Source organism: Nesoenas mayeri (assembly GCF_963082525.1).
Source record: "Nesoenas mayeri genome assembly, chromosome: 21".
In the NCBI taxonomy this organism is placed as follows: domain Eukaryota; kingdom Metazoa; phylum Chordata; class Aves; order Columbiformes; family Columbidae; genus Nesoenas; species Nesoenas mayeri.
In genome coordinates this window covers 5,575,359-5,589,217 of record NC_137571.1, presented here as the reverse complement: position 1 = coordinate 5,589,217, position 13,859 = coordinate 5,575,359, and the positions used below count along the sequence as shown (strand labels likewise).

General features: G+C 50.4%; 1 protein-coding gene across 1 annotated transcript in view; it reads left to right on the top strand.

Annotated features, from left to right (window-relative positions):
- The window catches only part of GRIK3 (glutamate ionotropic receptor kainate type subunit 3), a gene marked incomplete at both ends in the record, with an annotated part of 82,373 nt that overhangs the window by 62,464 nt on the left and 6,050 nt on the right, over positions 1-13,859 (top strand). Inside the window, 4 exons of the mRNA XM_080357478.1 lie at positions 1,423-1,626; positions 7,086-7,309; positions 11,448-11,566; positions 13,382-13,599. Of these exons, the coding sequence (XP_080213604.1) occupies positions 1,423-1,626; positions 7,086-7,309; positions 11,448-11,566; positions 13,382-13,599 (765 nt within the window). The remainder of the gene's footprint in view (positions 1-1,422; positions 1,627-7,085; positions 7,310-11,447; positions 11,567-13,381; positions 13,600-13,859) is intronic.

Genomic DNA, 13,859 nt, shown 5'->3' with positions numbered 1-13,859 from the left:
TCTCAAAGGCCATGGCATAATGCGAGATGATGGAGCCAGGAGGAGACCTGTCAGCCATCCGCCTTTGACATGCTTTTCTCAGGCAGCGTTTTCATCTCGCACTCCACAAGCATGTACAAATTACATAATGTACACGGGTGATATCAGTTCCTATTAATTGTACCATTCCTTGGGCATGTACACGTGCCACGGGGTATCTACCTCAAATCCGCGGCTGCCCTGCGATCCCCTTGCCTGTGGGAGGAGGAAATGTGCTCAGATCCCAGTTTTGCAATAATTACATTTCCATATACTGGACTCTAAAAAATAAAACACAACCTTAAATTTGATTTGCATTTGCAACACCCCTTTGTGCTTTTGCACTGGTGTAAACGATTGTAGAAAAGCCAGAGGAGGAAACTTTAAAAGGAAAAGCATGAAAGGTTATTTTTTCCCCTTTTGCTCATATTGCAATGACTTGTTGGAAGAGAAATATTACCCCAGCAGCCAGCACCGCTCTCCCCAAGCAATATGGGAACTGTGAAGTTATGAAATTGAGGGCACCTTCACTGAGAAATCGATTAGCAAACCGAGAGAGCTTGTGAATTGGATGTCTGGCCATTTTCAGTAATAAATTGTGAAATAGTCCGTGAATAAGTGGTTCACAGAGTTCAGAATTACCCCCTAGGAAATGTTTGAGACCTGGAGATACATTACTGAAGCGAGTGGCGTCCTAATGTTCAGTGCTTCGGCTGTTAAATATGTATGTAATCCCTACAGCTCTTCTCCAAATTAATAGTGCTTTATGGCTGCTCTGGAGCCCGTGTATTCATATCGAGATTCAGGGATCCGGCTGATTCACAAACAAAGCGCTAATTGCAGGGAAGGCGCAGGGAGGGCAGGACCGAACCGAGCTGTGCGTGCCAAGCTCAGCTCTGCGACGGGGTGTTACCGGTTTTGCCAAAACAGGCAAGAAAACCAAACGGCGGAGGTTTGGGGCTGCCCAGCCCTCGCCGTGTTCGACCCACCGGCCCGCGGGCACCGCGCTGCGGGGCGGCTGCGTCGCTGCTGCGCCGGATTCGGGCTCCAGTTTTTCCTCCCCCCTTTATTATTTCTCAACGCTCTTCATTTTCAGAGCACGAAATGGTTATTTTTCTCCCTGAAATCCTACCAAATGGAAAACAGTTGGCAGCTCAGAAGAGACAAAATTAAATTTCGTGGGGCAAACAAGGTTGCTAATTAGCTGATGTGCTGTGCAAAGTTAATTTATTCCCAACATGTCACGGCGCCAGCCCTGCTCCAAGCGCCTGGCGGCTCAGGCTGACCCGCGGGGTGGCCCTGTCCTTGGAACTAGATGGTCCCCAAGGTCCCTTCCAACCCAAACCAATCTACGCCACGACCGCACCGACCCTTCACGAGGACTTTTTGCCTTCCCGTGTGCAGGAAGAGCCCTTTGTCATGTTCCGCAAGTCTGACACGGCCCTGTTTGGGAACGACCGCTTCGAGGGTTACTGCATCGACCTGCTGAAGGAGCTGGCCATCATCCTGGGCTTCAGCTACGAGATCCGGCTGGTGGAGGACGGCAAGTACGGGGCGCAGGACGAGAAGGGGCAGTGGAACGGCATGATCAAGGAGCTCATCGACCACGTGAGTGAGCCCTCGCTGCGTGTCCCCAGGGCTTTCTGCGGGGGGGACGGGTACCCGCTGGCTCGGGACTCAGCCTCACCCTGCCCGGACAAGTGTTGTACAACTTGTTGGAAGGGCAGCTCTTTGACTCTTCTAAATATTCACTGGGGGGTTCTGCACATGGACGTGGGACAGGGTGCCCGTGCCAGCTGCTGTGCCCCCCAGGGACACTGCTGCTCTGCCCTCACAAACAGGGGCCAGGGCACAACACCAGGGTGGCTGAGGGACCCCAGACGTGGCCCAGACACAGCCCAGTTGAATCCAGATAACAGATCCTGCGATTCTGGGATCCAGACTGCATGAGCAGGTGTGCAGGGGACACTTTAATACACTTCTTTTTTATATAAACTGAGCTTATTTTCCAACATCTCCTGGGACGTGGAGCTCCCCCTGCAACACAGCAGCTGTGGCCACTTCTGAGAGTCCATTAAACACCAGTGAAACTGTTGCGGCAGCTTTACTCCCGCAGCTGCCAGAAGTCACCTACTCTGAAACCTCCACTCGCAGCCAGAGGTTGCTCAGGTTCCTAATTAGATATTTTGCCTCCAGCACATTCTGTGATCCCAGAGGCCCAGTTAGGGAGGCGAGGAAAGCTGGCGCTTTTATGAATCTCTTACTCCCAGAAAAAGGTCTCTGGAAGAAAAGATCAGGACCAAATTAATCTCTGATCACGGCGGCAGTATGAGCCACCCTGCAGCACAGCTCTGTCCTCAACGTCCTGTTCGAGTGGCACAGCCCCTGGGCCACCTCTCAAGTTCCTGGCCACATTTTGAAAACATTGCCTAAGTAGAAAAGAGACAAAAATAATCCCCGTACATAGCTGCTGTGATGCGCTCACGGTTCATGTGTTTGCTGGGTGAGTCACTCCAGTAAATGAGCTGCGCTGGGCAGGTACAGAGCATTGTCTGGCCGAGAGGCCGCGGAGCTGGGGCTCGGGGATCTGGGTCGTGTTTCCAGATTTGGCTCGTCTGCCCTAAATGACATTGGACAAGTTGCTTCTGTGCAAGACTTGCTCCATCTGTAAAACGCAGATGATAATGATTATGTCCCTTGTAGGGACAAAGTGATGCTTAATCAGTTAGCGGAGAGCGCTGCCGTCCTCCGATGGCTCGCCCTGGAGAAGCGGCAAGGACGCGCAAGGACAGCCCTTGGGGCAGCAGGACGCTGCGTCCCACAGGGGAACGCTGCGCAAACCTGCCTTTCTGTGTCTGCTTCCAGAAAACTCCAGGCAGCTCAAAATACACGTTTCATAGCCTCTTACACAACAGCCTTGCTGGGTTAGACAAGTGACAGTGTCCCAGCAGAAGGGACCGGTGCTTTGACACGCAGACGGGAGCAGGCGCAGAGCATGGGCACACAGCGGCTGCGGTTTTGCGGCTCTCACCACGGAGCATCTGGAGTGCAGGGCTCTGAGAAGTAAATTGCCCCAAAGCAGGAAATAAGATAGAAGGAATAGAAGCCAGACTGTCATTTAGTCCAAACCGTGTCACTTTCAATGTCCTGTGAGACGTTAGAGGGCTCTCCGGAGGCTTTCAGCCATCCCCAAAGCTGTGGTCAGCTAAAAGAGACAAACCGAGAAGAAGGTATGAGGAACAACCTCATTAAGGAGCATGAAATTCATGGTCAACCTGCATTAAAGTATTTCTTGGCTAACTGAAAAGCAAATTAACATCCAGAAACAGGCAAGGAGCAAACTCGCTCTTCTTGCAGGCTCTGCTGCAGCACCAAGCTGGAACTCTCTTCTTAGCAGGTGTGGCGGGTGCGTGCCCAGGAGAGATTTACAACCAGTGCCCAAGCCCCAGACGAAGCCATTATTTTCTTTATCTGCATGTCATTGCTTTTTATAGCAGTGTTTATGTAAAGCATTAAAAAGTGAAACTGCAACCAGATGGGGCCCTTCCTCAGCAGCAAAGCATCTTCAGCTCGTGGGGGGAAAGGAGTAACTGATCGGCACTTTGCAACGGGAGAGTTCAGCCTTATTTCACACCTCGTAGGAAAAGCGTTGGAGACAGCATTCAAACAAAGTTGTAGTGATGAAAACAGGGCTGCCCACACTGCGAGTTTGGTAGCTGGGCTGGCTTTCCTTCATATTCAGCGTCTCCTTCTCATAAAAGAATTGGGATGGTTGGGGTGGGAGGACAGGCTGTTGACGCAGTCTCCTGGCTTGTTTGGGAGTCTCGCATCCTCCTCTCTGATGCAGACACGCCTGGCCGCGGGCAGCGATGCCTCGGGCTGTGATCCTTTGTAAAACTGCTTTGTTTCTAGTCTGGCCTTAAGCATAAACAGGAAAAGCAACAGCAGTCGGAGCAGCTCCCAGCATGACCCTGTCTGCCGGGTCCTCAGCAGCAGGTCTGGAGACGACAGCCCCACGCAATGACATGCGCAAAGCCCGGCCCTGCTGCCTTTCATCTGCTGCTCAGCCGTCCTCGCCAAAAACCCCCGTTTTGAGGGAGTTCCCTGCACTCCCCAGAGAAGCAAACTCCTTCCTCACCACTGGTTTTTCATCCTCATCCTCCCCTGCAAAGGAGCCTTCATCCCATGGGAAAGCTGAACGCGGTCCCTGCGCTGCTGTCTGGGGAGCCCTGGGGCACCCGGGGGACAAGGAAGCTCCTGTGTCCTTTATTCATAATAAACAGGGACCCTCCTTTCATCAGTGGTGACCTGTCACTGATGTTTATTCATAGAAATCATTATTGATACAAGCAAAACCACACTGTGCATTGTGACCCATCCATTCTGATTTATGAATTCGAGTTGTCTGGCAAAATGACGCCTGTAAATCTTCCCTTTGTTTGCGGGCAGGATCACATAAAACCGGCAGAATGAGTTGTTCTGGACATTTTGCACAAACTTGTTCACAAATAAAACTTGTCTTCTGCTGAGACGGTAGATATCAAATTTCCATTCCATCTGAAACTTCACGTGGGAATAAAAAAGGTATGAAAAATAATAGGGTTTCTAATGGAAATCCCTGCCAATGGTAACTATAGAGAAGATGTAATTTCTATCCTTAGGGACGATTTATGACAGTTGATTTAACACTTTCACAATAAATGGGCATTTATTGACAGTAAAATCTGGCAGAAATACAAACTGAACCACATTGCCGTTAACGTTCCTGCGCTGGTGGATGTTCAATCCAAGTGATGCATTTGGAGGCACAGGGGCAGGAACAGGGAAAAGCTGATTTTGCTGTATGAAGTGTCCTCCACGTCACACCTGAATACCAATCAAATAAGTAAAACCTGCACTATTTACCTGTCTCTCAGGCAACACATACATCTTTAGTTTATGTAAATACCTGAGATTGGCAAAATAAGCACTGAGGCAGCTTATTTTCTTGAATAAATGTTTATCCCGGTGCTTATGCTGCTCTGGGCTCGGCCGGGCACACGGCGCCTTGCTCGGGGCTGTGGGATTCCAGTGGCTGTGCCAGCACTGTTCTGACCCCAGGCCACTGTGATCACCGAGAGCCCGAGATAACACTCAGCACCTCTCAACAGAGCCAAGAGTCTCTGCAGGGAACACAATCCACCCCCCGAGCGCCCGCTGAACCCGCAACAGTTCCAGCCAAGTGAAAATGCTGTAACTGGGTGAATATGGGGATCCAAGCCCTTCAAGGTGTGTCGGAGAAGTGTCTGCACTTGGTGTGTAGCTGCAAAATTCACCTTTTTGGCCTCAATTCAGCAGAACACTCAGGAACACACATAAGGCTTGGAAGGCCGGCAGGCTCTAGGGAAACAAGTGTGTGCTTAAGTGGTTTTGCTGGATAACAGCCTTTAAGCCGCTGGAATTTGTATCATTCCTCATTTTTAATAAAACCCATCTTACTGTGCAACAGCACGAAAGTTGGGGCTGAGGGAAGGAAGCAGCCAGGGCCTGATAATTGACTTCCCGGCCTGTAATGTCAGAGCACGACAAATGAAAGCGTCACCCTTGGTGGGTTTTGATTTAGATCCTCTCAGTCAGCAAACCCTTAATTAGAGGCCACCTTCAGAAAAATCTGCATTGATAAAAAGGATATGGAAGTGCAGCCCGGTGCTGCCTTTAATAGCGCAGGACACGGCGGAGCGCGGGCCCCCTAATCCACGCTCCGTTCCACTTGTGCGTGACATTTACTGCCAAGGACACGCGGCTGTGATCAAATCGCAGGAGCTGCTGAAATGACACAGTAAAACTTTATTTCTGCACTAAAAGTGTTTTGATCCTCGGGCATCCATGCAGATTTCCCTCTCTCCATTTTCTGTGGTGGAGCATAAACTTCCTTGCTGTAACGTTTTGGCAAATCTGGCCGAAGGTGTTTAAAGGCAGGGGGTTGTGAGTGAGTGCTGACCACAGAACGGCTCATTTGTCCCGTTCTCCGGAAAAATCTGTAGCCAAATCCTTCGAGATCTCCTCCATGTTGAGTCAGGACACTCCCACAGAGGTGATGGAGGAGCTAAGATGCTGCATTTCTTGCTGAGCATCCTCCCAGCGGGACGGCACGGGGATGCAGAACGTCCCTGTGAAAACCCCCATCCCTCCACTCCCATCAGCAGCACCGCCGGCACGCAGGGATCACCGCCAACATGTTGTTTCCGTTTGCTCTGAGGTTTGACAAATGCTGCTGATCGAAACGGACACTTTCTGTACCATGATGATTTCAAAACGTATTTCCATTTGGCCGGCAACAGGGAAAGGGAAGCAACCAGGGCTTGGCCAAAGAGCCGCTACGGATTTTCACCCTTGTTAGAGAACTGCTGAAGCTCTTCTGTTCAGGACCTTTAAAGAGATGTTCTTTGGAGAGGAGACCCTTCATAACACACGTGTATATATGTAATGGATAAAAGAAACTTTTCCTATAGAAAAAGGCCCGGATTCCCATATATTTAAAAATATTCTACTGACTTCCATCACAGTTTTGCAATGTCTAACAAGATCATTACTCCAGTCTTCCTCTGCAATCCTGACCCATTTCTTCACCCATTTCTACACTGAACCCATAGTGCCTGTTGGACTAGCAAGACAGCTAATATTGATTTGAAGTTTGCAAGTAATGACAAATCACTATATCCCTACGTAATTATCACTCATGGTTAATTTAGAATTTTAATTTTCAGAACCAGATGTTAAATAAATCTTGCATGAATATGTTAAGCACCTGGCATGGGGCGGGTGCCGCTCGTCTTGAGAAACATGATTTATATGCCTGTATTTCCTCTGGAGTCAGTGGTGCCAGAAACCCCCGAACACGGTTTGTGCAGCTCTGACAGGTCGGTGTTTGCTGGAGGGACCAGGGACATGGAGCCCAACTTGTGCCATGGGAATGGGGAACCCCAGGGCTGCACTTTGGGCGTTTCTAACCGCTGTGGGTGCTCCACGGGGGATGGCGACCCCTCGGTTTCTAACGTCTCTTCCTCTCTCCCCTGTGTCACGCACAGAAAGCCGATCTGGCGGTCGCTCCTCTCACCATCACCCACGTTCGGGAGAAAGCCATAGACTTCTCCAAGCCCTTCATGACGCTGGGGGTCAGCATCCTGTACCGAAAGCCCAACGGGACCAACCCCAGCGTGTTCTCCTTCCTCAACCCGCTCTCTCCAGACATCTGGATGTACATCCTCCTCGCCTACCTGGGGGTCAGCTGCGTGCTGTTTGTCATTGCCAGGTAAGGAACATGGGGGCCACCCCGGCCCACTCAGCACCAAACCCGGCGCTGATTCAATCACCTTTGGGAGGCTTGTGGCTGCTCACACCTGCCAGGCTCCCTGTCTGTGTCGGACCCGAACCTCAGCGGGGCTGCAGAGCTCACAGAGCCCCTGTGGGGAGAATTACAGACAAGCCATCCATTGGGGAATCTGTTTCCCTCTTCGCCAGCTCCAGCCTGTGTTCTATCCTTTGTACTGCTTTAGCGTCCTAAACGCGCTTGTGTTTGTTTGCTTTATTAACATAAACCCGTAAGCCTCTTTCGCTGTCTCAGGGCAGAGGGTTCTACAGATTTAGTAGACTTCCAGTACAAAAGAATTTTAAAATGCGCTTGCTTTTATGATTTTAGAAGTTTTGTTGCCTTTCCGCTTCATTAGCGTCTCCCTGGTACAACGAAGGGTGATTTTCTTGCTCTGTATCGTTCCTCGCCGTTCATGCTCCTGTTACCTGCTCCAGGGAGACGCCCCCGTGTCCTGCACTATCTTCACCTCCTGTTTCTGAACCCTCCACCAGCAAAGCTCCCACAAACCCCTCCCTGTGTAAGAGGAATGGAGAAGCCATTGCTAGGGGTCAGACAATGTGTCTGTTTACAAAATTAATATGCATCTAATTAGCATGTTTAAACCCCCTATATTTAAAAGCAGTAGAATTTGCATATATTTGCATGTGTTATGAATTTCACAGAGTCTTTGATGAGACGCACAGTCCGGGGCTGCTCTCAATACATGATTCCATCTTTTCAAACCAAAACAAAGCACTTGCCCCCCCCCGCTCGCAACCGCCACCCCCCCAACCACGCGCAGCCCTCGCTGGGTTTAAATATGGCGCGTAAACACCGTGCTGGGAATGTTTCCTGAGCACAAACTGCATGAGAGACTCGGTTCTCATTCCTTCCAGTTGAAGTTGTGCTGGTGGTGCCTTCAGAAGGCTCCATGCAGCCCCCCCGGCCGGGCCGGGTCTGTGCAGAGCCCCACGGGCTGCGGTGCCATCCCCAGAGACCCGCTCCTGTCTCATCCGCTGCCATCAATCAGACAGATACTCAAAGCAAGGCTTAAACAGGAAAACTGCAGCAACCAGAATCCATTAACCCCCATGTTACAACAAATCTGCAATTTTCAACATTCCCTCAGGTCCACGGAGATGATTTCCTGAGTTTACTGTGAAACATCCTAATTACACATAACAGCAGTTGTCAAAGTAAACTCGGCTTAGCAGCATTCATGCTGCAGAGCATCTGGGCTGGCGAAGCAGCATCGTCTGAACGCTCCTCTGCTGGGGCGCGGAGCTGGAGAGGCCGTACGTCCCTCCCAGGGGACACGGGATGCTCTCCATGTTCCCCATTTCAACTGCAATCGTTCTCTCTAGAATTTGCAACACATCTCTGGTGAATGGAGACACACACCGGCTTTCCAGGCCCTTCCCCGGCCCCGCATGAGCACCCAGGGCTCTGCAGGCGCTTTGCACGGAGCCCGTGGGGAGCAGCAGCACCAGCAACCACCCAGCACTGGGGTTCTGGAGCTGGTGCTTAACGCACAGAACGGCGGCACTTGGTGCGATCCCGTACGACGCCGAGAGCTGTGTTTGCACCCTCCACCAGCTCTGCCCTGCCGCAGACACACAAAATGCAGGGAAATTGGGCAAAACGTGGCTTGCTGGCTTTGTCCTGCCCCAGCTCAGCCCTGGGGAAGGGCAGGATGAGGTCCTCTGTGGTTTTGCTCTGTGTCGGAGAGGGAACCAGATGCTCTCAGCGGGAAAAGATACTCATCTGAGAAAATGAACCCAAGGTAATTATGAAAAGGGAAAATATTGCGATGACTGATAGAACTCCTTCACTTATGTGTCTGGTAGCCATGCAGAACGCGGCTAGATGGGCTCTGCTGCCGGAACGCCTTTGACTTTAATGTCAGAAAGTATCAGGCTGCTTGTGCGGCTTGGAATGACAATTCAAACACAATTTTACGTTTATGAGCTTATTTTTCCCGACTCGCGTAATGGCCAAATCCAGCCCAAATTGTCCAGCTGCCCCTTTCAAAGTGCGTTAAATGTGAAAACTGTATCTGCACGTGAAATTCCTGGCGATAAACAGGAGGGGAGGCTGAAGGAAGCGCTGGGACGAGCCCTGATGTGAAAACGCTTGAGAAGCCGCATTTGTGAGAGGAGACTCAAGCTGGTCTGTCCACCCCGGAACCCACCTGGGTACCCCCTGCCCTGGGATCCTCCTTACCAGGCTGGGTTGGGGCTCAAATTGAACTTAGGAAAGACTGCAATTGTTTCTTTTTCACATGGTTTGTTCCTGACATTTCTTCTGCCTTCCTATTCTTTCAGAGAACATCAAGTGTTCAGCGTAATTAAGGTTCTGCAGCAACGATCTTTCAACACATAGAGATGGAAAGCAAGAGGTTGCATAGGAAACGTATTTACTGCATTCAGAAGTAATGGAAACAATATCTGCTTTTGACCCCAGCAAGGCCTCTAAAATTCAATTCTCGGGAGAAAACCACAATGGAAATAGTAAAGCCTTAATTCAGAGACATGAGTCTCCTGAACTAGGCACCAGAGTCCTCTGCTGATGCTATAATCATAGGTCAATGCCACTTAAAACCAACTTAGAGACTATTCAGAGGCAGGGAAAGGATGGATTTGATCCATCTCTCCTTTTATTCAGTCTTTAGTTATTGATGGAGCCTCTGCTCCCACCCCAGCCCCCCCCAGAGCCATCAACAGCGGCAATTTCTAAGGCTTTGTGGGAGCAATTTGTGCGGGGACCCAACACAGGGTTCCACGGGGTTCCGCGGGGTTCCACGGGGGCCGTGCTGCTGATTTGAACTGTCACCCATCGCCAGACCCACATGTCCTTTAAACGACAGCTGATCACCTTTGGGTGCACACCGGGGCGGCGGCTTTAATATCCATCTTAATTGCGATGAGGACTGGGTCATCCATAAGAATTTCCTCTAGAGATGCAATTTAGACTCAAAAAGTATTCCGTGGTAGATCTTTAAACCTTATTTAAAATGCTCCCCTGTTTCCCCACTAAAAAAGGCCAAGAAGAGACAAGAAAATAAGCAGGTTTTTGATGGAGTATTTCTCAGCTCCTGTTCTGAACCTGAGGAGGGGGAACCAGCCGGCGGGGACCCCGAGCAGCCCCCGTTGGTTGTGGGGTCACCGAGCCCCGCTCGCTCCTTCCCTCGTCACCCTCTGTTGCCGCTAATGGCCCCACTCGCTTTTCAAGCACCGAAGGCTCCGTCACCGCTTTGCAGTTTCCTGAATATCTCTCTGTAATTTGAGCGGCACCAGTAGGTTTTCGCTCAGAAACCTTGAAGTTCTTCAGCGTGTCATCTTGTCAGGCTCATTTGATCTTACCGATTCCCTTTCCGTTTCATATTCTCTCATTGGCAGCCCAAGAAGGTTTTCATTAATTCCTCAACGCTGGTTTTATTCAACAGAAAGGGCTTAGGCACCATCCTTTATACACCCCTGGCATAAATTTACAGCAAGTTTTTAAAGGAGTAGGCAGCATGTAAAGCCAGGTCTGAATTCAGCCTCATTTTTGTTGTCCCTTCTGATTTGTTCTTGTTTAAAAGCCGAGGAGGTGGGCAGGACACGAGACCCGGCCAAGGGTTTGCTGGGGGCCCTGGGACAGAGCTGGGGCTCTTTTCTCCAAATGCACCCACCCTCTGGCTGGGGCACCCCTGAAATTCAGCACCGAGACACCCCCTTGGGTGGCAGGGCGGCTGGCAGAGAATTACAGAGAGATCCATCTCCTAGCGCAGCCTGTGGGCCGGGCTTTGGGAAAGGGCTGTTGCGAAGCTACAGGGATTTCAGAAGGGAGCGGAGATGATAATTAATGCCTGGTTCAAAAGCAATTACACCAATTATGTTTTTAATTTAATCTCTGCAAAATTTGGGACTCTCAGAAAATGTAAATGAACAGCTCTAAAAATATTAGCATTTCTCCCATTGAAAATCCTCCCCGGATCCTGGCTAAAAGCCGCACGCCCGCTGCGCTTTGGATGGATCCCGGCTCCTGTTCTCCTGCTCCTTCAGGTTCTTCTCAGCCACATCCTGACTAACGAGCTCTCGCTCCCCCGTGCCCGCAGGTTCAGCCCGTACGAGTGGTACGATGCTCACCCCTGCAACCCGGGCTCGGACGTTGTGGAGAACAACTTCACCCTGCTGAACAGCTTCTGGTTCGGGATGGGAGCGCTGATGCAGCAAGGTACAGCCCCCTAGACCCCCGTCCCAGCACAGGATGCTGCCTGCACCCCCTGGGCTCCCCAAACTCACAGCATTCCACAGACCTGCAAATCCCCGCTTCAGTTCACCCAAGCAATCGGTTTAATCTCAGTATCTCCGTCCTGGCTCGCTCTGTTTTAAATCAACTTTCACAGAAGACAGAGCATCATCCCCTCTGGTCTGTCTCCATTTTTATCCTCATCTGGCCATTCTGCACATTGTGAAATGGCCTGGAACTCCCTCTAGCACCGGCCAAGGCTGCTGGGCTGAGCGGATGCATGGTGAGCAGCATCTGCAGGCAGCTCTGCCCGGCAGCCACCGCGAGACTGAACGTTTCCAGTGCTCCTGGTGGAAGATACCACAGTCACAGGGACCTTAGAAATGGGATATGGATGGGATTATGTTCCTATATGTGGTTGGAATAAAGCAAAGGGATATATATAGAGAGATGAATAGAGCATATCTGTTAAAAAGACAGCAGAGGGGGAGCTTGTGAGCATCTCTGAAAAAGGAACAAAATTCAGCTGTGATCTAATTGCAGAAAATCCAGGAATAAAAATAAGCAGAAAATGTCAAGCATTTATCATGCTTTAATTTACAGTGTATCAGTAGTTCCACCCAGAGAGCAGCAGAACACGCAGAGCGCTCCTGCTCCCGCGGTGACGGGCGCTTCCCGGCTGCCCGGCCGGACGGGACAGTTCCCAGCAAGGTGTTCGAGCAGGATGAATCATCCTCGGAGCACGTGCTGATACATGAAAAGAGCTGGACTCTTTTTAACTCTGTTCTGCATCTAAGGAGAATGGTATTTCAAAGCCAGACTGATGTCACGACGGCCGATGCATCAAAGGGAGAAAGCAGGGAAGCAGCAGGATCCTGAGGTGACCCACAGCAGGATGTGGGGTGACCCACAGCAGGATTTGGGGTGACCCACAGCAGGATTTGGGGTGACCCACAGCAGCTCCTCGGCCCCCCGTGGGGTCTCCTTGCTGTGCTCAGAGGAGAAATCCACACTCCGAGATGTGCTTTGGTGCCGTGCTGCTGAAAACTGCTTTGCAAAGCCCAATCTTTGTTGCAAATTCCAGGCTGGATTTATCCTCTGAACGCAGTTGTTTCAAACCCAAAGCTCTTTCCTGGCTTTAAGAGGTATCTTGGGCAATTACAAAAATAGCACAACCCATTTAGTCCTTCATGTCTGCTCAATAAGAGTCATTCCAGACCTGTTACCCCTTTTATGCTGTAACATCTCCTGCTTCCCCACTTCTCACCAGTATTCAAAGCACTGGACCCTGATAGCTCCTTTCTCTTGCTGTTTGATTATTTTTTTTAAACCTTGTGTATTTGAACACACTCCCTAGAGTGAATCCTTTGAAAAATAATCCATATAAAAGCAAAGCACTTTTTAAACAGCAGAACAAAACCCTCATAAAAGTTCTGCGATGGTTTGCTATTTAAATCTGATAAAAGCAGCCCGGCTAATCACTTCCATTGGAACGTTTCCTGTACGCTGTGCACTGTACCCAAGGTCAGCAGGGAAGGGAGAGGGGTTTTCTGCAAACGTTACAAAAACCTCACTAATTTCCTTGCATGCAAGACCCATGGGTCATTTGCCCCAAAATCAGCTGGTTTTAATTGTGTCGCTGTTACAGTTTTGACAGTGGAACCTAATCCTTTATGTATCTATTGGACTGGATGATCTTTCGAGGTCCCTTCCAATCCCTAACATTCTGTGATTCTATATAGATGTATAGAGCGTATAAAATGTACAGGTCTCTTCTCTCTGTTTCCTGTCCCACCCCAGGGTCCGAGCTGATGCCCAAAGCCCTGTCCACACGGATCATTGGCGGCATATGGTGGTTCTTCACCCTCATCATCATCTCGTCCTACACGGCCAACCTCGCCGCCTTCCTGACGGTGGAGAGGATGGAATCCCCCATCGACTCAGCAGACGACTTGGCCAAGCAGACGAAAATAGAGTATGGAGCGGTGAAGGACGGAGCTACCATGACCTTCTTCAAGGTGAGACCAGGCACAGGCAGGGCCGGAACTTTCTGAGAACAAAGAACCAAAGCTAAAAAGGCACCTAAGCCACCGCAGCTTCTCCTTCTAAGCAGGTTGTTCCAGCCCCTTGCCAAGACTTCACAGAATCCCAGAATGTCAGGGGTTGAAGGGCCCTGGAAAGCTCATCCAGTGCAATCCCCCCATGGAGCAGGAACACCCAGATGAGGTTACACAGGAAGGTGTCCAGGCGGGTTGGAATGTCTGCACAGAAGGAGACT